The sequence below is a fragment of the Chaetodon trifascialis genome, chromosome 14 (genome assembly GCF_039877785.1).
Source record: "Chaetodon trifascialis isolate fChaTrf1 chromosome 14, fChaTrf1.hap1, whole genome shotgun sequence".
NCBI lineage: Eukaryota > Metazoa > Chordata > Actinopteri > Chaetodontiformes > Chaetodontidae > Chaetodon > Chaetodon trifascialis.
In genome coordinates this window covers 23068980-23089795 of record NC_092069.1, presented here as the reverse complement: position 1 = coordinate 23089795, position 20816 = coordinate 23068980, and the positions used below count along the sequence as shown (strand labels likewise).

Sequence of the window (20816 nt, the reverse complement as noted above, 5' to 3'; positions counted from 1 at the left end):
GCCACGGGGTGCCGTCTGACTTAAGTGCCTTGCTCAAGGGCTGCTTTTTGATAGACTTACAGACAGAAGCAGTATTTATTCCCTGTCTGCACTGTTGTTTCCAATCAGAGTTTTGGGCCATTTCCCCAGCCTGAAGGATATTTTTCTTTCTGATGACAAGCAGCCTGAAATGAGTTTGTAGCACTGCACAAGCTGCAGTGATGGTTGCTCTCCATTCTGAAAAAGCCTGAAACTTTTGCACTGCAGATGCACGACGCCCAGACGAGTCAACAGCCGTTTATTACACTATTCAAAAATCGCTAAAACAACACATTCCTGCACATTGACCATCGCCGGTGCCAGAGGCAGACTATGAGCGGCACATTGTTAGTGCTGAGGAGTGCGTCATGGACCCTACATTGATATTTTGAAATGTCAGTGGAAACTGAGCCTGTGTTCCTGCAGCTGTGATGAGCCAGACCTGCTCTCAGGGGACAGAGATGGAAGTGGCTGAAAGGTCAGAGAATGAAGTGGGCTCCTCACCAGATGGTGACTGGTTCAAAATCCCATCAGGAGCTCCTGCTTTTATTGCACTCGCTCCACGTTCGACCGTTCGTGTACACACATCGACACCAGGGAGCTGACCAGCGCGACCGCAGTCCGCCACTTTGGGCAAACATTCTCCCCGGATAAATAAAAGTCTAAAAAAAGTCGTCTCTGGACCTGAGAGGAGACAGACAGGTTGTCTCCTCCAGAGTAAAACCCTGACCGAGCCAGAACCGGCTGATGATGTCACCGAGAAGGACAGACTTGGTCACATTAATGTCTAAATGTGGACTTTGAGTATATTTAGTCTTACTGTAGAACCGAGGCTTGTTAAATATTGTAGCGCTTCTTAGTGAGAACACGCAAAAAGAGTCCAACTACTCATTTAAATAAGTCTTATTTCTGGAAATGATCCGAGGCTGTTAGCAGTCTCTTTGACTTCCCCTTTGCTTGTCTTTGCCTGTTAGCTGTGACGAGGCAGCAGTAATATATAGGACATAACCTGATTGAAAACAGACATCATTTTATCATTGTCATTTTAGTGATTTTGAATAATGAGCTGGCTCATGATGTGTTGATTCCACTCATGTTATTTATTCACAGCTGAATAATGAATAAACAGATCTGCCTGTCCTAACAGCCATAATTATACATTTGTTGTTGTTTGTGGTTGTTTGTTGTACCTGTTAGCAATTTACATGTCTTGTATCTGTTGTGTTTAATCTGAATCTCACGCACACCTCAATAAGCCCTTGCCAGGCTTTGCCATTGTAAACAATGATTGGTTCATGAACTGCCTGCTTAAATAAAGCTGCAGTTTCATTACAACCAAACAGGCCGGCCGCATATGCAAAGACTGTGTGAGCTTTGCCCGGCTTTCCTTTCCTTGGCACACCACAGATATTATGAAACAAAACCACGTATTACCATACAGAGGGAACACATCTCACTCCAAAAATGGGTTTTGTTGGGACTGTTGTTTTCCTAATGGACAGTGGGGCTGAAAAAAAAAAAAAGGGGGGGGGGTGGTGCCAAGTTCCAACCTTGACTCTAGACCTATCAATCTCTGCTGTTGTTGAGTGGCTGGCATCCAGAGACTGAGGAAGTGTGTGATCCTGGTCTGTAAAAACTTACACGCCTACAGTGAGGCGGAAAATGAAAGACATCTTCTCATTCAGTTCCACTTTTCTCAAACTGTCTGGTGTTCACTTTGGGTCCGAGCTGCAACATGCTCTTTGAGTCTCAAGTAAATCACTGCGTGCTTTTGCTTTCTCAAGTTAAAGTATATAGTCTCCAGGGGAAGATTAGATTAGGTTACAATTAGGCAAAACGCATTTTAGGTGAATCTTGGCAACGCAGAACAGTGTACCATTTTAGTTTATCTGCTCACAGTCACTCCCTGTTTGTAGGACTGTGGATCAGATTCAGAGGTGTTCACAGGTTTCCTGGTCCTTACCTTTGAGCTCCAGGTCCCTCCCCTCAGATGAGGACGTCGGCACCGGAGCCACCTGCTGCTGATCGTTTTTCGCCCAGTTTTTACCTGAAAGTCACACAAACCTCTATGTAGTCTGAAAGGTGGAGTCATGTCATGAATAAGACATACTAAAAACGCATACTTAAGGACAGTAAAATCCATGTTGTTTGTATACTCAACAGTGCTGTTGATGTTTTTGTTGTAGTGAGTGTCAAAAAGGACAACAATTCGCTTGAAGTTGTTTATTCATGCATGGACTTTTTGGGCAGACGTTTTTCAGGAATTAGCTAAAACACTTTTTACTTCTTACTGAGTCCCAATAAATGTAATAAACAGGAAGTGTTTCTAAAATCTGACTTTCCTTGAGTGCGCCCTGAGAGATCACTTTCTCACCTCGTCACATCGTTACGTACACATTCTGTAACCAGCGTTCAGCTCTCACCTCGACAGCGGCCGCGGTGTGCCAGTGTCAGCGTTTTATCTTTGCAGCGCGCCCTCTGCAGCTCACAGCCGGTCTCATAGCTCCGCCCGTCCGAGCCGCACACCGGCTTCCCCTGCGTCCGCGAGCAGATCACCCCGCAGTGACTGTCTCTGTCTCCGATCAGCCACTGCAGTGACAAACACAGCAGCACGTTGGCAAAACAGTGATACAACACATGAGGAATTTAACTCATATAACATGACAGATACGTCTTATTACTCAACTTATAGCTTTTTTTTCCTCATTCCTTGAAGATTTGGTTTGTCCTTTCCTTTAGGCTCCTTTTCTTTCTTTCTAGTCTCACTGCGGTTGAACAAAGGCTGCATTCAGCTGAATCTGAGATTATGCCAAAGTAACATACAAATTGGACTCATGGGTCACTTGCCCATTTCGCTCAAAACATTTCTTTTGCTCTTTGAACACTTGTCGGCCGCTGCCTTTCTTTGTTTAGGCTACTGTAACGAGGGTTTGAGCAGCTCTGCATTGAAGCTCAACCTCAAGGGCTAATTTATCTAATTGATCTTTGGCTGGTGACGGGTTGAACCTTGATTAAGTTTCAAAGGGGCCAAACCACATTCAGAGCAATGGGAATCCTTCCCCCCAGATCTTTACTCATGATCTATTAGTGAGTCGATTCTACTCTACTGTTGGAAGACGGCCTTCCCTCTGACAGCAGTAATGGTTCTTGGCTTCGCAGCTGCCCCAAATATATTTAAGGTCTAAAGGATTTCAGGGGAGCACAGAGTTTGCCAAAAAGATGGAGTTGTGGGTTAGCGAGGAGAGAGTAGGTGTGCATTGAGCAGCACCAGAGTCCTCAGCTGTGAAAAGTGGCCTCGCAGCGAATCCGAGCCAGCTCTTGTTGAAAATGTTTCAACTATTTAAGGAGCTCTTCATTTGTCTTATCTTGCAAATGATGATTAAACGTCGTGGCTGCTCAAACACCTGTTTCATAAAGGACACGAAAAAGAAAAGGAAAACATGCTGCTCTCATGTAGGAAACTTTCTCAAATGCATTTTTCATCCAAGGCCTCTTAAGCAATTACCAGAATGCTTGTTGGAGCTCTGAATCTGACACAAGAGATCTCATTAAGGGCAGGTACAGAGGCAGGAAGGTGGTGGAAAATGAGACCGGGCCAGAAACAAAAGGCACAGTTTCCATCCTTCGCTCGCCAGATCCGATCAGATGGTCTGAGGCAGTTTTCAAAATGATCAACTGTAGAAATGCATGTGTGGAGCACGCATGTACACAAGCACACTTTCGTTGTCATTCTCCCTCCTCATCCAAATGCCCGGCACGAAAAAAATGTTATTTTGAACAACATGAAAAATGTTGCTTGGAGACAGATTTTTTCTGAACGTATAAAGAGCAATCAAGACAGACCTGAACAAAGTGTAGATGGTAACAAAGCCAAACGGCTGATGTCATGAAAGAGCTGGTGTACAACTGGATCTCATATACAAATGAATCACCGGGAGTTTTCATCTAATGTGCTCTAAAAAGATTAACTGCATTTTTTCCTCTGTTAATGCAGTACTGTACGTCCATCTGTGGCTTTGCATTGGTATTAATTACAGTAAATCTATATGTCAGACTGCTCCAGAAACCATCACAAGTCTTTGCCTCTCCATCCACTCTGCCTTATAACAACCAATAAAACCACACTTTAAATATCCACCAGTGACACTATTTTCCCGGACAATTTGACTTTCATAGATCGGTGGGCACTTCAACTAATCTCCTATAATCTGCTCTTTGCTGAAAGAGTTCAGCTTAATGTGAACGCTAACTGAAAACCCTTCTACTTTACATTTGGAAATGACTGTTTTTAGGGCAGGTTAATTTTTAATTTGACAGAAAAGGCACAAAATAGGATTATGAATCTACTGTCATGCTAGCAGGCAGCTCTGTAGTGCTTGAACTGTGTTATGTAAGCATGCTAACATGCTCGCAACAACAATGCCAACATGCTGATATTTAACAGGTATAATCTTCACCATGTTTACCATCTTAATTTAGCATGTTAGCATTAGCATTGCATTTTACCTTTAGCATTGCAAACAGAAGGTATGCAGGTATTTGGTACTGGACAGTTTCAGAGTTTTACCTGCTGGTGGCGCTAGATGAAACGTGAAGGGATCACCAAAGTTTTTACAATTTATCAAGACGGGGTCATGACCATCTGCACCAAATTTCATAGCAATCCATCCAATTACTGTTGAGATATTTCACCACTGATGTCACCCTCATGGTGGTGCTAGATGAAACGTCAGGCAGTCACCAAAGTCACTATAATTCACGCTTTGTGAACCATGAATTTCTGAGGAGGATTTTATGCCAATCCATCTCATCCACTGAGATATTTCAGTCTGACCAAAGTGCTGGAGCGACCGAGCATCCTGAGAGCCACGCTGCTAAAGAATGATGAAGACTCACCCAGCCGCAGTGGCAGCATACTCTTATTACTTGAATTTTATAATCTTTGTCATATCTTGGCTGATATCTCACTCGCTCCCTGGAAACGACACAGGAGTTGAAACTTGTTATAGCACAAATTACAAATCCAAGATGTGGTGAAGAAAATGAGAAGCAGGGCAGAAAGTAATCTATTTACAGACGTTTGTGGGTTTTTTTACTTTTCTGACACTAGAGAGCATCTGCCAGAGCTGACAGTCATGACAGTCATGAACAATAATTTCTAATTCTAGCAATTTCATCAAAAACCCAGTCCAAAATTCAAAAGGTGAGAAGTCTGCCAACTGGTGAGCTAATATCACACGTGTCCAATGCAAATTAACTGACATTCAAGACTTTGTTTGGATCATTTTCATCATATTAGTGAAGAGAACTGCCTTTTTCTGGCTTGTGTTAATACTTAAACAGATGAAGCCTCATTGGAAAAAATGTGGAATTATTTCACCGCACAGGCAGGATATTTTAACTGTTCCTGAAAAATATTATTTTTACAACTAAATATAACACTAGATAGACTGTTTGGGGTTTTTTTTCTGCAGTGGTGAAATTATCACAGTAACTGTCACAGCTGTCAGCACAGGCAGATGCTCCGTTATCTGCAAAGAACAAAGGGAGATTACACTTTTCTTGAAATAGACAAAGATACCGGAGTTTCAGTATCTGCCAGATAAAATCAGGAGGTGAGGGTGGCAGGGTGGTCCAGAGTTTAAGAAAGTGTCCTGAAACTGGAGGGTCAAAGCTGCACATAAAACAATGTAGCTGTTAAAATATCCAAGTTGTGAGCACAGAGAGCCTCTTTTGGCTGCTTTAACTCGGCTGAAATGTTGATACTTCCCTTCAACTGATACCAAAGCCCCTCATATACCAAGGTGAAAGGAAATTGAAACAAAAGGGGAATAATACTTCAGAGGATACAGTGGGACACAAATCCAGCTCGCCTCGCTGTAACAATACGTCCAGAGAAAGCCAGACACTTTAATGTGATTTCAGCTTTGGCATTGAAGCATGGTAGAAAGTCTCTTGTCAGACAGCTCAGAGTTAAACTAAATCATGATGTGACTCTTTATGAGAAAGTGCAGACAGGGAGGAAACATCTTTTCATTTTTAACTTGTGTGTCCTCCTCCTGACTTCAGTGAAGGACAGGAGTAATTCACTAGTTTGAAAAAAGATGCATGTATCTGCAGCGTATCCCCCACAATAAAGAAGCATATGGTTTTATTCTTATCTATCTTATAATACAGGTAGTGTGGAGAGCCTTAACTTTCTCTTTAAGTAGGGGAAAAGAAGAAAGCAGTTACATGTTTCTTCCACTGCAGAGGTGGTTAAAGAGTGGACCAGCCTGAGCCAAAGTACTGTGGTCAGAAAGCAGTTTGTCTATGTGATGAACTGTTAAATCCTTAAATCAGTATCCAAAGCCAGCTATTCTAAAAAAGTGATTTAAGTCTAACCGGCCACTCCTCCAGGTTAAGAGCCACAGAGTCTGGCCTCTGCCCACAGACTGACCCGTCCTCCCCGTCCCTGACTCACAAGCTTAATGGATGCAGCCTCTGTACCTCCACTGTCATAATAAAACATTAAATCCGAGATTTTGAGACGGCATTGTCCAGTAAGTGGAAATAAACACTCCTACCAAGTCTCCCACACATAGTCATTTCTTAGTCATACTGTCCCACACACAGACTCGTCTCCCGTAAAGGTGAAACCAGAGACTGCAGCAGACCAGAAAAACGTTCTAAATTTATGGTTGGGAGTTCTTTCACTTGAGTTCACGATTGAAAAATTTAAAAATACTCTTGAGGGAACATTTGACTTTTTTTTCTCCAAGGTGTTGATGGTGAGTGTTCAGCAGGTCTCATTTAGCCTCACATGTAAATGCATGTAAATTTAGGAAATGCAAGTAACTTTGCTTTACTGATTACAGTTTCACAAAGAGCTCACATGCACACACATACAAGAGAATTTATATGATACGAAAAGATTCCAGCAGCCGGTTAGCTTAGCTTAGCATAGAATCTGGAAACGACATGAAACAGCTAGCCAAGCCACACTAAATCCACTTACCTGCACCTGTAAAGGTGATTATCACCTTGTGTTTTGATGGAAAAGTTATGTGCTGGACTATTACTTGTTGGCTACAACTTGTTTTTACACTTTTTGTACAGATTAAACTAACTGTGCATATCATGTTCCTAGCTAGCAGTGTCCACCCTGTTTCCTGTCTTTACGCTAAGCTAACAGGCTCCTGGCTCTATGTTCATATTGAACTGACAGGTATGAGAGTGGTATCGATCTTCTCCTCTAGCTCGAGAAGGCAAAATGTCCAACTGCTGCTTGCTAACGGAAAATAGCCTGCTACTGATGAAATTGTGCGGACTGTACTGTTTGTAATTATAAATCAATATAAAAAGTTTTCAAAATCCTTAATTGCTCGTGCATAACCAAAGAACTGTTTCAGATTAAAACAGCTGAAAAAAACAACATCTAAATGAATGCAGAAAGAAAAATCAAGCCTCCAGGAGAGAATATCGAATAGCAGACGCTATGCTAAACCCTATCTAATCTAATCTGCTGACACTGACTCTCTGCACTGTATCCCAGCCACCTCTCCGGTCTGATCGAGTCTCACAACTGTTTCTACAGGACCACAGCTCTACATGAGGTCTGCAATACAATAAATGTGCACATGGTTCACATTTGACTTCTGCCAAAACAAAGTTCACTCACACCAGCAGCGAATGACACTGAGCCTGGATCACATCGCATCTGAAAAACGACTCTCTTAACTAGCAGGGACAGGCAAATGAGTGAGGTTTGTCTTTTAGTACCAGACAAAGTAGTTTGCAGGCAATCAGTAAAACATTTGACAAGAGTCTTACACTTTTGTGTGGTTTCCAGCTTACCAAATACTGTCTGAATTATCCTGATGTGGTAAACCCCACCCATCTGGCGACTTAAGGAGGTTCAAACAAACGCTAAGAGTTATTTTCAGTCAATGTCTGACCCAGGTCTGTTTGACAGCAATCAGCTGCTACAGTGTTGGCCAGGATGACGAGACCTGGCATTATCTCCTGAGGGAAAACAGCCCCTCCTGTTAGGCCAATAGTGGCTGGAGTAGAGACCCGCCCGACGTCCTATAATCAAAACCAAACAAACACATCCAAATTAAACAGACTAACATGTAACAGGAGCTATTGTTGGCTCTGCTGAGGAACACGCGCTGCTCAAAATAACATTAATTACCTAAACCTGTGGTGAGAAACTCGCTCATATTCCCATCCTGCACATCATTATGTAAAGTTTTACATCGCAGTGCAACAGGCAGCACATGAAAGATCGACAGAGAAGCCAAAGCGCCAAATAGCATAATGGAGTATTAAATGTACCCCTGAGGGAATAATCTCACTTTAACAACCGCACAGAGGCCCTTTCTTTAATTTCCAAATGGGAGAACAAGAACAAATATACATTTTTCACATCTTCAATGGACAGAAAGAAAGCTTGAATATAAACCCCCATACACTGTGAGGACATGGGATCCTCCTCTGCCTGATGGCCCACCAAAGAGATGAAGTCAAAGATGAGCTGAAGGTAAAACACCAGGGGAGTTACACGATGGTTTGGTACTGATATCTTGACCTGGAAACAATGAGATCTCACATTTAACAAGCCAAATTCCCCCAACACACTCAAATACACACAATCTCACACACACAACTCAGTCAGAAGCACACAGAGCCCTGAGCTCTCTCTCCACCACTCATAAAATAAGTGAAATGCAACCCCCATTGTGCAACCATTATAGCATTAGCAAAATGGTCTTTTTTTACCGTCACTGGCAGGGAATCTGTTCCAGCCTGAGCCACAGCAGTGGAACAAGAAGAAAGAATATGATTAGAAAATAATTATTTTTATATATGCTCGCTTAAAGGTCTGACAGGGGAAAAAGCAGGCTGTATGAAACGGAACAAAGGTGGTAAATAAACAAATCTGTGGATTACGTCTCCTACAGTAAATGCAGTTACGTTAAACTTTCCAACTGGCTTATGTTCGATTTATTTCCCACATACACCAGAGCTGTGGTGTCAGGAACATACACAAACACCAATCTGACCAAACAAATTCCTGTTTCTGGGGGTGAAACAACACTTGGATCAGATCAGAACCCATCGTGTCTTAAACACTATGTGTCTTAAAAGAGTATTCCACCATTTTCGCCCCTTTTAACACTGTTGGAGCCACAACGGACAGTTTTTTTAAAAAAGGACTAAATTCAATGCTGCAGATCCAGCGATATCGTCACCTTTACTCCACGCATTCTTCTTCCTTCTCAAACCAAGCACTCACACTACCCATAATGCCACTCAGTTGGCGACAGTTCAGTCAGAGATTTAGGTGTTTTATGCTAGCGGTGGCTAATGTAGCCTCAAGCAACCGGTAAGCTGAGTTCTGTCTAACTCCACACCACAGATTTGTTTCATGCCTAGTCCACACATACACAGATATTTTTGAAAATAGGCTTTTCCTCCTCCGTTCTGAAAAAGATCCAGACCACACAAGCACAAAAAAATCTTGCTAACATTGAAATACAACCCTAGCTCTAAAGCTACAGTATGGTGGCCAATCAGAAGCTATTACTGGTAGGGTACCTGCAACTAGAAGTCTCGCTTGTGTCTGGACTAAAGGCCAAAACATGTAGAAAAGGCCACGTTTTAAAAGAATACCCCTGTACATCATTTTCAAACTTCAGACCCAACCAGCAGTGACTCGTGACATCACTTGAGGTCATTTCTCAGACATCACGCACTTCCCTTTGCAGCCACAAAAGGCTTTATACAACCTTTGCAACAGTGATGATGCATGTTTTAGCAAACAACTTCAAATCACAACTGTGCAAATGACACAACAGCATCGTCTGCATTTTCACTATGACGCATTACACAACTCAGTCGACGTTTATTAAAAGAAATGCACCCCGAAATCTAAAACACTGCTTCAGAAGATGTTCAGCGAACATGTGAAGATTATTTGATTTGTAGTCAAGGAGGTAAAACTTGGTTCAGTCCTTTGATTTGATTAATGGACATGGTGAACGTGATGATTTAAGCGTTAACAATGATCATAAGCAGTTGTGACTTGTCATGAGCGAACAATGAGTTGTGGTGTGTTTGTGTGTTTCCCTCTGTTATGTACAAAGCTGTATAAAATGTCAGCTGTGTCTTTGTACTGTTAGTACAATGCTGTTTATGAGCTGCAAAGAGAGATGAGGTTTCAGACCTGCAGAAAGCTAAATGTTGTACTTGAGGCTGATGTTGTGTTTGGAAATTACCGACTGTATTGCTGTCGCTGTTAAAACTCGGAATTATAGTATAACAGTCTGCAGCCATTAGAATTACTTAATACTCTTGGTTAGTTTTAAAAACTCATTGAGGTTTCATTTCCAAATAACTGTAACAGAAACATCTTAATTACTTAACAACAGAAGGAAATTTGTGGTGCATTCATTTTTACAGAAATGTCAGCATCATTTCAGATTTAATCTGCGCTTCACACTAAAATTTCCTTTTTAATTAGAGATGATTTTTCAGGGATTTCTTTTCAGAGAGTTTTCTGTCCAATCACAGAGGTGATGTGGCTTTTCTATGGCTTTTAAAACTGTCTTAAGCACTTAACTCTGATGTTTGCAGACTCAGAAGTGCTTCCAAATTGTTAAAATTCATGTGCTGAAAAGATAATGTGGGTAGTTTTTGTAGTGTGGCCTACGTGAAACTGGAGGCGGAACAATACAAATACAGGCTGCAATATGTTTGTTATTACAGAGAAAAATTTTGCCAGTTTTTCTCATGATTGATCTTCCATTTAGTCAAAAATCTTTATTTGGAGAAGCCCACTTCAATGACAGCCCCTCTCCACTTTGTTCTAACGAGGGCCGACTGCAGCTCTTTCCCTGACTTGATATCACAAGGGATGGTTAAATCAGATCCTGTGTAGAACAAAAAAATGTCTGTTCTATTTAACCAACAGGAAAATGCACCCTGACATGAATGACATCACTGCTTCTAAGGAAAAGGCTTTTGCATGCACAGACAGAGATTCATTACAAGCTGTCTATGTGTGTGTGTGTGTGTGTGTGTGTGTGTGTGTGTGTGTGTGTGTGTGTGTGTGTGTGTGTGTGTGTGTGTGTGTGTGTGTGTATGTGAGAGAGAGAGAGAGAGAGAGAGAGAGAGAGAGAGAGAGAGAGAGAGAGAGAGAGAGAGAGAGAGAGAGAGAGAGAGAGAGAGAGAGAGAGAGCTCTGTGTGCCAGCTCCACGCTAACGTGTGATGGGCTCATTATCCCCTTTGGGAACAACAACAACAAACAATGCAACAACGCCAACGCATACATAAATACATTCATATATGGCCGTCTGATGCATCGCTGTGTCATTAATCAACGGGTGTTTTTGGCATTCCCTCACTAGCCAACAAGTGGATTAGTCAAATAGAGGAAAAAGAGAATAAAAGTGAGCCAACCACAGAGGTAACAAGCCAATGAAAATCGTTCACCAAAGTCAGGGCTAATTGTGTACTGTTGTGTGCTTTTAACAGGCCGATGTAATCACTTTTGTCCGATAATTAGCATTTAGTTTTCAGGAAATCTATAAAGCGAATGCCATCCCTCATGCTGCTTCAATTAACACACTTTACTTAACTGTGGTATAAAAAAGTGGAGAAAATAAAAAGGAATGTAAGAAAAGCTGCACCCTTCTTCTCCTCCCCCTTATTCCTTTTAAATTTCTAATTGGGTTTTGTCTTGAAAAAGAAACCTGTAATTTGACATCCTCAAAGTAACCCTTTAAAACCCTTAAAACACAGTTCTAATATGTTGTGAACTGGCGAGCGCTGAAGGAGCTGGACAACTTTCACACAGGAGGTGCAAAGTGTGTGTGCCACTCGCAGCGGGAGGCCGGGGATCGGGCTTAAAACATTAAAGTGTAGTCCCCTACTCCACCATTTATTTTTATTTGACCTCTTTACGTAATTACTGTCATGTTTCGGTAGGTAAAGTAGTTTTTAAAGTTGACTTGTGGAGAAAGTGCGGAGCAATTAAGTGAAAAAGGACTGAAACATTCAAAGTAGTAACCTTTGGTTTTCTTTCATCTCTGACTCTACAAAGAAATGCAAAGAAGTGAGCTTTAAAAGAATAAGGTTTCTATTTGTCTGCAACGCAAGTATCAAAAAATCTGTTGTTTAATCTGCCCTCTAAAACAGAAGCTCTAACATTATTCACACATTTAAAGGCAGTATTATAGTAGTATTTGGGAGTTTATAATTCATGCAATGAAATCATTAAACCAAATGCTTTTTGTCAACTATGCTTCATTTGCATTTTTTAAACCCAATTTAAACACAGTTTTGGCCACTTGGGGGCAGCATAAACAAGTTAGACAGACAATTGCTCATTCATGTTTCTACCCACAGCGAACGCAAGTCCAGTATTTACTCTCTTTTAGCTCTTTTTTTGGTCTCTACCACCTAGTGCTTTAGTTGCTAAATGCTCCACTGTGTTCACGGCTAGTTGCTAACTCTGTCTGCAGGGCGGGTAGCGTTTGCCCACTGTATGTGCAAACAATGCTGATGAGAGCCGTGAGACTGAACCAAAACGGTGAAGTTTGCGTCTGAAAAAACAAAAAACAAGTCGAAGGACAGTAAAACACCGTGTGAATCTGAGGGGGAATGCAGAGTTGGATAATAATTCTCAGTGGCTTTATCACTCCTCCATTACACATTTGATTCATTGCTAATATAAATATGGTGATTTTAACAGCTTTAATCTATTGTTATAGTTATAAACTCTGTTAGATTTGATACATCTGACGGAGTTTTTGAAAAACAGTTTCACACAATGATTAAATCAGATTTCCTCTTTACACGAAGGTCAGGAGATTAAATACGAGATTAATAGAAAGGATGACTTCCTTATGTTTCTTTTGAAGTGGTGTGAAGGAATCAAAATGAAAGTGTGAGTAAGGGGGAGAGGGAGGTGTTCTTCCTTTTCGGAAACGGCTCTAAATCTGATTAACAACATTCCTTGTTTGTCGCTAATGCTACATCCTGGCTACAGAACAGTCAGCTGTCTCTGCTGTTCCCAGGAAGTGTGTGTGAGAGAGTGTGTGTGTGCATGTACGTGTGTATGACCATTACACATTACAATAGATTCCACACCACCATTGCATGCTTGAGCTGAGACCACACACTCGCTCATATCAAAGGAAACGATTAAATATGTGGCAGAACAGAGGCTAATCTGCTGAGCTAGTTTGATATGGAAGAGGAAGTGTTTCTGCCATCCTGATAATCTGAAGGATTACAGAGAACCATAACTCTTTCAACAAGCAGTATTCCTCTCGAACAAGAGCCAGTGCATGTCACTAACACATACATAGAGCAAGTTCCCATAGTGGACCAGACAAATAACTAAATGCAAACGCACCCCAGAAACCACAACAATCAGGAGGATCTGCAGAGAGGAAGAGGCTGAGTGAAGCAGCGATGATCCGTGTTTGGAGCTCACTGGCCTGAAATCACAGAGCTGGACTCTGACTGCATTTCATTACACTGATTAGAAAGCCCCGAAATTGAGCATGAAATGCGTTTGCTGATTACGCAGCTATCTGAGGGAATCCACATATGTAAGCAATTTGATTGGTCTGCTGGTGGAGTCGCCCTTAAAGCCATCTGTCAGTGTCCTGTGGAATATAAGTGGAGTCTAGGTGTCTAGTCTCGTCGTGTCAGGCCTCGGCCTGCGAACCGAAGTTTTACTGAAGTTTTCAATTAAAGAAAAGCAATTTGTTGACATTTAATGGAATCATTAGGTATTTTTCAGTAGCGTGCCTGATTTCACTCAACTTGTCTCATTTATTCTAATTCACTTCGATTTTCCAGAATGCCTCCTACCAGCTCCAACAGAGTAGGTTTTTTTCTTCCATATGATTCATTTCTATGACCATGTTACCCTGAGGCGAAACGTGCGACTGTAATGCTCATTTTCACCATCCAACAGTTGAGATATTTTACTGTCAGCCTTATGGTGGCACTAGAGGAAGAGTTAGGGGATCACCAGAGTCATCACCAGGAGCCATTCATGCTTGTACTGAAATCTGAGCCAATCCATGTCGTAGATGTGATGAATTTGACCTGCTGATGGCGCTAGATGAAAAGTCAGGGCATACTAAAGTCAGTAGGTTTCATCCTCAAGGAACCATGAATGCCTGTACGAAATTTCATGCCAATCCATCCAATAGCCGCCATCCCTGAGCTGCTAAATAGAGCATACTGTATGATGACCAACAAATGTTTCTCAGGTAATGATGGAACCACATGATGGCAATGCTGATCTGTCCTCTGATGGTGAATATTCGCCGTCCCCAGAGGACAAAGCCTGATGCTTTGATGAACCCCAAACCTTTCCTCCAGCATCCTCCATGGGCCTAAATTTTCACTTTTACTCATGAAACATTAGTATCTAATGAACCCACTGATATTTACTGTAGCGCAGTACTGATACCCAGAGGATAAACCATTTTGAGATTGCTTCTTTAGCATCTGACCTTTCTTGCAGTACTGACCACAATTTCAGCTTCCGTACAAGAAATGAGAAACCAAACACACAGATTGTCAGAAAATTCTACCAAAATTGCTTTAAGGGTTTATGCCAACTTTACACATAAGAAACATCAAAATGTTACAAGTTGATTGCCAAGAAATTTGGTCTCAGTATCGTCACAGGATACAAAGTTTGAGTTTGGGATTACTACGGCCTTTTATCCAGCTCTGCCATTGCACCATAATTTCCACATGCATATACAATATTATATAATGCCATACATGGTGGAGCACATCCATAATCCCCAGAGGAAGGGTCGTTTTGAGTTTGCTGTTTCCATCATCTATTCAAGGCTCTAAGAACAGCAAAATCATGCATATGTATGCTGTTGTAACAGTATTCAAACTCACACCAGCGTACAACAAAAGAACGCAAAACCACAAGCTTCGTCACCAATAACTGTTTTAGGGATTTTCCTTTAAGTGCCTAATCAGAAACTGCTGCTGAACAAAAAAAGTCAGGACAAAGTTAATCTGAAAGGTTTGTATTTCATGACTCTTCGCAGAAGACGGTGATGCCAAACTATGACCTTATCCCTTTGCCAAGAATGTTTTTCCCTATAAAGACTAAATGGAGAAATGTGCACTGCACATCTGTGTGATTATGGTCAACAGCTCCTCTTCGATGCATCTCAGCGGTTGGATGGTTGACGGACAAACTTCTCACTCTGTGCTACTACTGCAGATCTCTATCTCTGCGTTTCCTGTCTACAAAATGCTTTAAAATACGTACATATCCTTTCACTGAACTGCACACACATGCTCACTCTCAACATTATATATGTTTTTTTCATCTATGTCTTCAATCCATCATTTCCATCAAAGCCATTTAGTAGTTACTTTTCAGAAATTCAACTGAGCTTTAATTGAGGATGTGATGTACACTCTAATGTACATATAATTATGTGTGCATGCAGACGAAATCAGTAATTCTGCTTTCGCTCACAGTAAATAGATTTTGAGCAAAGCATTGATTATGGAGAAGGCAGCATGCTGTTATGATAAACTCAGAAGAACATCCCTTTTTTAAGTCTGAACATCTTTTCCCTTATACAGTGATTGATTTTGCTCACTTTTTGCCCTGAAGATATCTAACTTGTCCTGGAGAGCTTTCATTTGAGCAGCTGTCCAAAGGCCTGGCAAACACAGTCCAAGCACACTGCAGGAATGGTTAGGATTCCAGTCCACTTGTTGCATTTCTTCATCATGACAACACTGCTGAGTCGATGGGCTCATAAGGCACCACTGATTAAAATGATCAACTATAAATCAATGATATAAGTCTTATATCCAGTGTCCAGTAGCCACAGTTGAGATAATGGCATCTCCACTTCTTCTGAAATGCTCCATGCAATCAGTGAAAGTGAAAAGTCTATAAAGAATCACGATCAAACTGCGGTTTTCATATTCATTTTCTCCATCACTTAAAAAAGTCCTGTGCCTGATCTCCATTCCTTTGTAAGCACAATAAAGAGCCATTAGCTGACCATGCGCCGGTCACACACAGGCACCTGCAGACCACTCACACCTGCGCTTTAGCTGTGATCTACCTCACACACCAATAAAAAGGCTTTCCGGCTTTTGAACTGAACTTCTACTTTCCCAAGCTGCAAGCTGTGCAGTCTTGGCTGCTTCGCCGCTCGTGCAAGGCCTGTTTATATTTGTTTTTCAATGAGTTTATGAGCCTTCCCTGATGCTGTCACCAAAGTATGCGGGTCGACTGCTCAGTGCATCCCATCCCTGGCACTAACAGGTCAATTTGATGAAGGGGATTAAGGCTAGATGGGTACGCGTGGAGGGCATCCTCATTTGTTGGCCCTAATTTCTGAATACGTCCCCCCAGGAAACAGATTTAGTTTCTTAGTGCCTGGCCACCACCTGCCTCGTTAGAGTGATCATTCCTGGTGCTAAGGACCAGAAAACCTGCAAAATATCTTATGGCAGTCATTACGACCTGCAATTAGATGTGAACTTTAATCGTCTTAGACTGTAAAAAAAAAAAAAAAAGCATAAGTTCACATAAAGATGCATTAAAAGGTTTTTCAGTGAGATCATAAAGGTGGCTTTTACATTTAATCGTTCCCTCCCTCCACCGTTATTGTCTTTGAATTAAACTAAGTTATTCAGATATTTACAGAGACTGTGCTGCAACATCCTTAGCCATTATCACACATCCTTATCGTCTAAGCTCCCTCTGGTTGATGAACAAATGCTTAACAATGAAGGAGACGTCGGAGTCACACTGGAGACTGAGGAGGGGGCGGGCAAGACAGACTTATCTGAACGGCACAAAACTGCAACGATCACAAGGCAGCGAGTCTAAAGCTCTGCTAGTGTCCCAATTACTCGTATTCCCCAGTTGTGAGAAATGTTGGACTCGTGCACTTATTGCATCATAGAGCCTGCAGGCAGATGAGAGAGGAGCAGTGCTATGCAGGGAAGTTAGCTCAGGCTCTCACCCATGATACGAAGGTGGAAAGTGGGGGTGTGAATTCTGGTATTACGGCAGCTGTGAGCAATGTTAAAAGTATCTACTGTGATGTGAGCGGGGGTGTGCAGAAGGCCGAGCGCGACCGTTCCTCCTCGGTGCCCGATCCAGGCCAGGAGGAGGATGAAGTGGATGCGGAGAGTGTTTGATTTCATGGATTAACTTGATAGAGATCCTACGATTGTTCACCAAACCTTGGAAAAGTTTTCAGCGTTTCATTCCCTCTCCGCTGCTGAAAAGCTTTTGTCTCCAAAGTGTCAACTTTTCGAGGACTAAGAGGCAGCCTTGTTTTCAAATTGACATCACCCTGTATTTTGGAGTTTATCCAGTGTGGTTTTGAAAGGGTTTCCTAAGGCAGAGGGTGATAGAGTTTCTCAGCCTGCAGAGGAGCATGAAATCCCTCAACTAAAGCTCGAACTGGACGAGGCGGAAAAGTTCACAGCAGCACGGCAGCTCAGGTCATCAGGCCCAGAAAAGTCCAATAAAACCACCTTTGTTCTGATTTCCTAAACTCCCTCGCACTTGTTGCATTATCCTGCACGGTTAACCACAGATCTGCCACAACAAGCACCCAACTCACTTCACATGACAGTAAAACCACACGCTCCACTCGGACTGTACCATTATTCGGCCCGTAGGAAAACAATTATGAAGCGATTACGCAAAGTATAAAATCACTGTGACTCTTTCCATAGAGCCATCTTGACCACAGCGTCTGGTGTAGGGAGGGAGGAGGAAGGATTCGAAGATGTTGTGAAATAGTTCCAATATGAGAGTCTTACACATTCACCCCCCTCACCCCCCCACCCACCCCCTGACCACAAATATTACACTGCATCTGTGGAACAATGCTGCTCCCCATCACTTCCTCCCCTCTCCGCCTGGATAGTGCTACCGCTACTTGTGAGACAGCCTCGGCAAGAGGGTGAACAAATGAGGGTGAGGGAGGGGAAGAAGAGATGGAGACATGACCGTGACAAAGATCTGTCCCAGAGAAGTGGAGGACGAACAGAGCAGGGATGCTGTGGGCACATGTTCAGGTTAAGCTCTGCTCAGCGATCGCAGCGAACAGAATAACCTTCACTTACATCCCGTGTCCCTGAAAGCGGCCTGTTATCGTGTCTTATACTCTGATTACAGCATCGTAAGTTCAGACAAAGAGGACACAAATTGTATTTGAAGCATCGCTGACACACCTGTCTCCAATGACTCAGCTGAAAATTTGACAAACAAGTCTTAAAATTAAAGCCATTTTTTTCTGGAAAAGTGCGGCAGCTGGTTATGAACAGTCCTTACGAGCAGGGACATTTTTTAATAAAATAAATACAACAGAGGCCTTAAAAAGTCCTTAAAAGTTAGCTGGTTACAGTTTGGGGGTTCAAGAAAAACAAAGTACCTCAAAGTACTTCAAAATTAACAATATTGATCATCTTTCACCACAGCAGCAGCAGGATTTATTTACTTGACAAGACAATCAGTAATAAATCAGGTGTTTAATTTGCATATAGACTGAATTTATTTAGATTTCACCCACCAAAAAATGCTCTTTTTGAGACTTTTGAGTTTTGAATTGTTGGCATCACCGGTTGCTTTATAGGACCCAAAATCACAGATTAAAGTAGATTTAGTCTTTTGACACCTGGTCTGGACAGAGAGGCGGTGATGAATTTTATTTCCAGTCATGTTTAGATCCACGTGTTCTATACTGCTCTAAGTTTCTCTCCCAGTAAGGAAGTACAATATTGGTAGAATATAATTTAGCACAGTGTTTTTAAATTATCCTAAAAGAGGCGTGTGAGCCAGCAGGCGCACAGGTAGACACTCACCCGCGAACCAGGCTTCTGTGCGGAGACTTGAGGCAGGTACCAGAGAAACAGAGGCGCCAGCAGGTGAGCAAAGGTGAAAAGAAGAAGACTTGACAATAACATAATTGATGGTCGGTGCGCGCAGAGCTGGGAGCGGCAGGTAGACTGTGTGTGTTTCAGTGTGAGTGTGAGTGTGTGCGTGGGTGTGTGTGTGTGTCCGGGTGTCACACTGATGATCGACAGGTTCCAAACGGTGGTGAAAAAAAAAACAACAACCCGCTCCAAAACCACTTTTCCTCTTCAGTTCTCTTCCTCTGTCTGCTCCTCTGATAGCTATTCACATAGTGCCACGCGCGGGATGAGAGCTCACGAGGCGGCGGTGACCATGGCGACTGCGTTTATCCACTGCGGGAGGATCAGCTGTTCATCGCGGCCGCCACAGGTTGAGTCGCGCCTGAGTCCATTGCAACTTCATTTAAAAGCGACGGAGGGAGCAGCGCCGCTGACTGACGCGCCCTGCGTCCAATGAGCAGCGAGGGCTGGCGCCAGAAGCCACGCCCACCGCGAGCCGGTCCAAGACGAGCTGTGCGGCGAGGAGAAAAGGCTGCTGTGGTCAGACTCAGCAGCTGCACGGACGCCCGGTGTGTTATCATCAGTCTTTGAGAGCAGGGACAATGGCCGAGCAATTGTGAAGTCAAATTTTAGGTTCTCATCCCCTTTCAGAGTCTCATAAAGCTCCAGAATAGCCGAGGATCCTGCTGCCATGACATTTAGCCTGTGTACTTGGACGACAATGGAAAACATCTATTGAGTAAAGTCAATAGCTGTCACAAGCACGGCAGGGGGTCAGCGTGTGTGTGTGTGTGTGTGTGTGTGTGTGTGTGTGTGTGTGTGTGTGTGTGTGTGTGTGTGTGTGTGTGTGCGCGCGCGCGTGCGTGCGCGTGCGTGCCACTTAATCCTTAATTATTGCTCATTATTTAACTTATTTCTAAGAGTAAACCTTATTTTCACCATAAAGAAGGCAGCGATGAGATTTCCTCTTTCAGAACAGATCACATGTCCTTCAAATCACTAATTTGAAAAGCTCATCAGTAATAAATAATAATAAGAATAATTCATTAATGCTAAGATAATACATGCTATTTACAATTTTGAAATATATATTTGGTTATGAATAAGATTTCTTTTTACTAATATCGATATCTATCACAAAACATACTGTAAAACTTACATATAAGATAGTAAAATGCACAATGGAATCAACAAGCTTTTATCCATAATATCAGATAAAACTCTTCACTTTGGTAAAACAAACAGTCACAATATATGATCATATTGTCTCAATAAAATCCACCTAAAGTCAGTTCATGATCAGAATCAGTGGTGGAATGTAAGTATGTTTACTGAAGTACTTAAATATTCTGATTTCATGTCACTTTATACTACATTTCAGGGAGAAATGTACTTTTTTCTTGTTTTAATAACCAGTTAGATTTCAGATTAAACACGTGACGATCGTAAAAAATATGATGCACTTTTATAGATTAAACTAAGCTACAGTAAATAAAAAAAACTGCTAATAAAACATGAATGCATCCGTAATAATAATCCAGTAGAAGTCTGTAACACTTACTTACTTCATGCTTTTACTTAAGTGACATTTTCAGTGTCAGACTTGTACTTGCAGTGGAGTATTTTTCTGTTGCAGTCCTGCTACTGTCTCATAAGTAAAGGATCTGAATACTTCACCACTGATCATATTATATTGTTCCCCAGCCCGACAGAAAAGCAGCACATGGGATCATAAAACTGGTCCCACACTACAGTCGTCGTACGAACTCTCAACTTCTGGCTCCCACGTCCTCTTTCTCCCCGTGCTCCCTCTTTCTCCACCTTTTCCCTTTCACATGAATTGTGTGGCCCATTG

General features: G+C 42.2%; 1 protein-coding gene across 6 annotated transcripts in view; it reads right to left on the bottom strand.

Annotated features, from left to right (window-relative positions):
• Positions 1–19341, bottom strand: part of smoc1 (SPARC related modular calcium binding 1) — a 49281-nt gene extending 29940 nt beyond the window's left edge. For 5 of the 6 annotated variants that reach the window (XM_070978915.1, XM_070978918.1, XM_070978917.1 and 2 more), the window contains exons 1-3: positions 18911–19339; positions 2442–2607; positions 1982–2065 (exon numbers count right to left, since the gene is read on the bottom strand). In XM_070978915.1, coding sequence (XP_070835016.1) covers positions 1982–2065; positions 2442–2607; positions 18911–19012 — 352 coding nt within the window. In that variant the 5' untranslated portion in view covers positions 19013–19339. Of the gene's footprint in view, positions 1–1981; positions 2066–2441; positions 2608–18910 lie in introns of all 6 variants that reach the window. The other variant, XM_070978914.1, reaches the window with a different exon arrangement.
• Positions 19342–20816: the final 1475 nt, after the last annotated feature.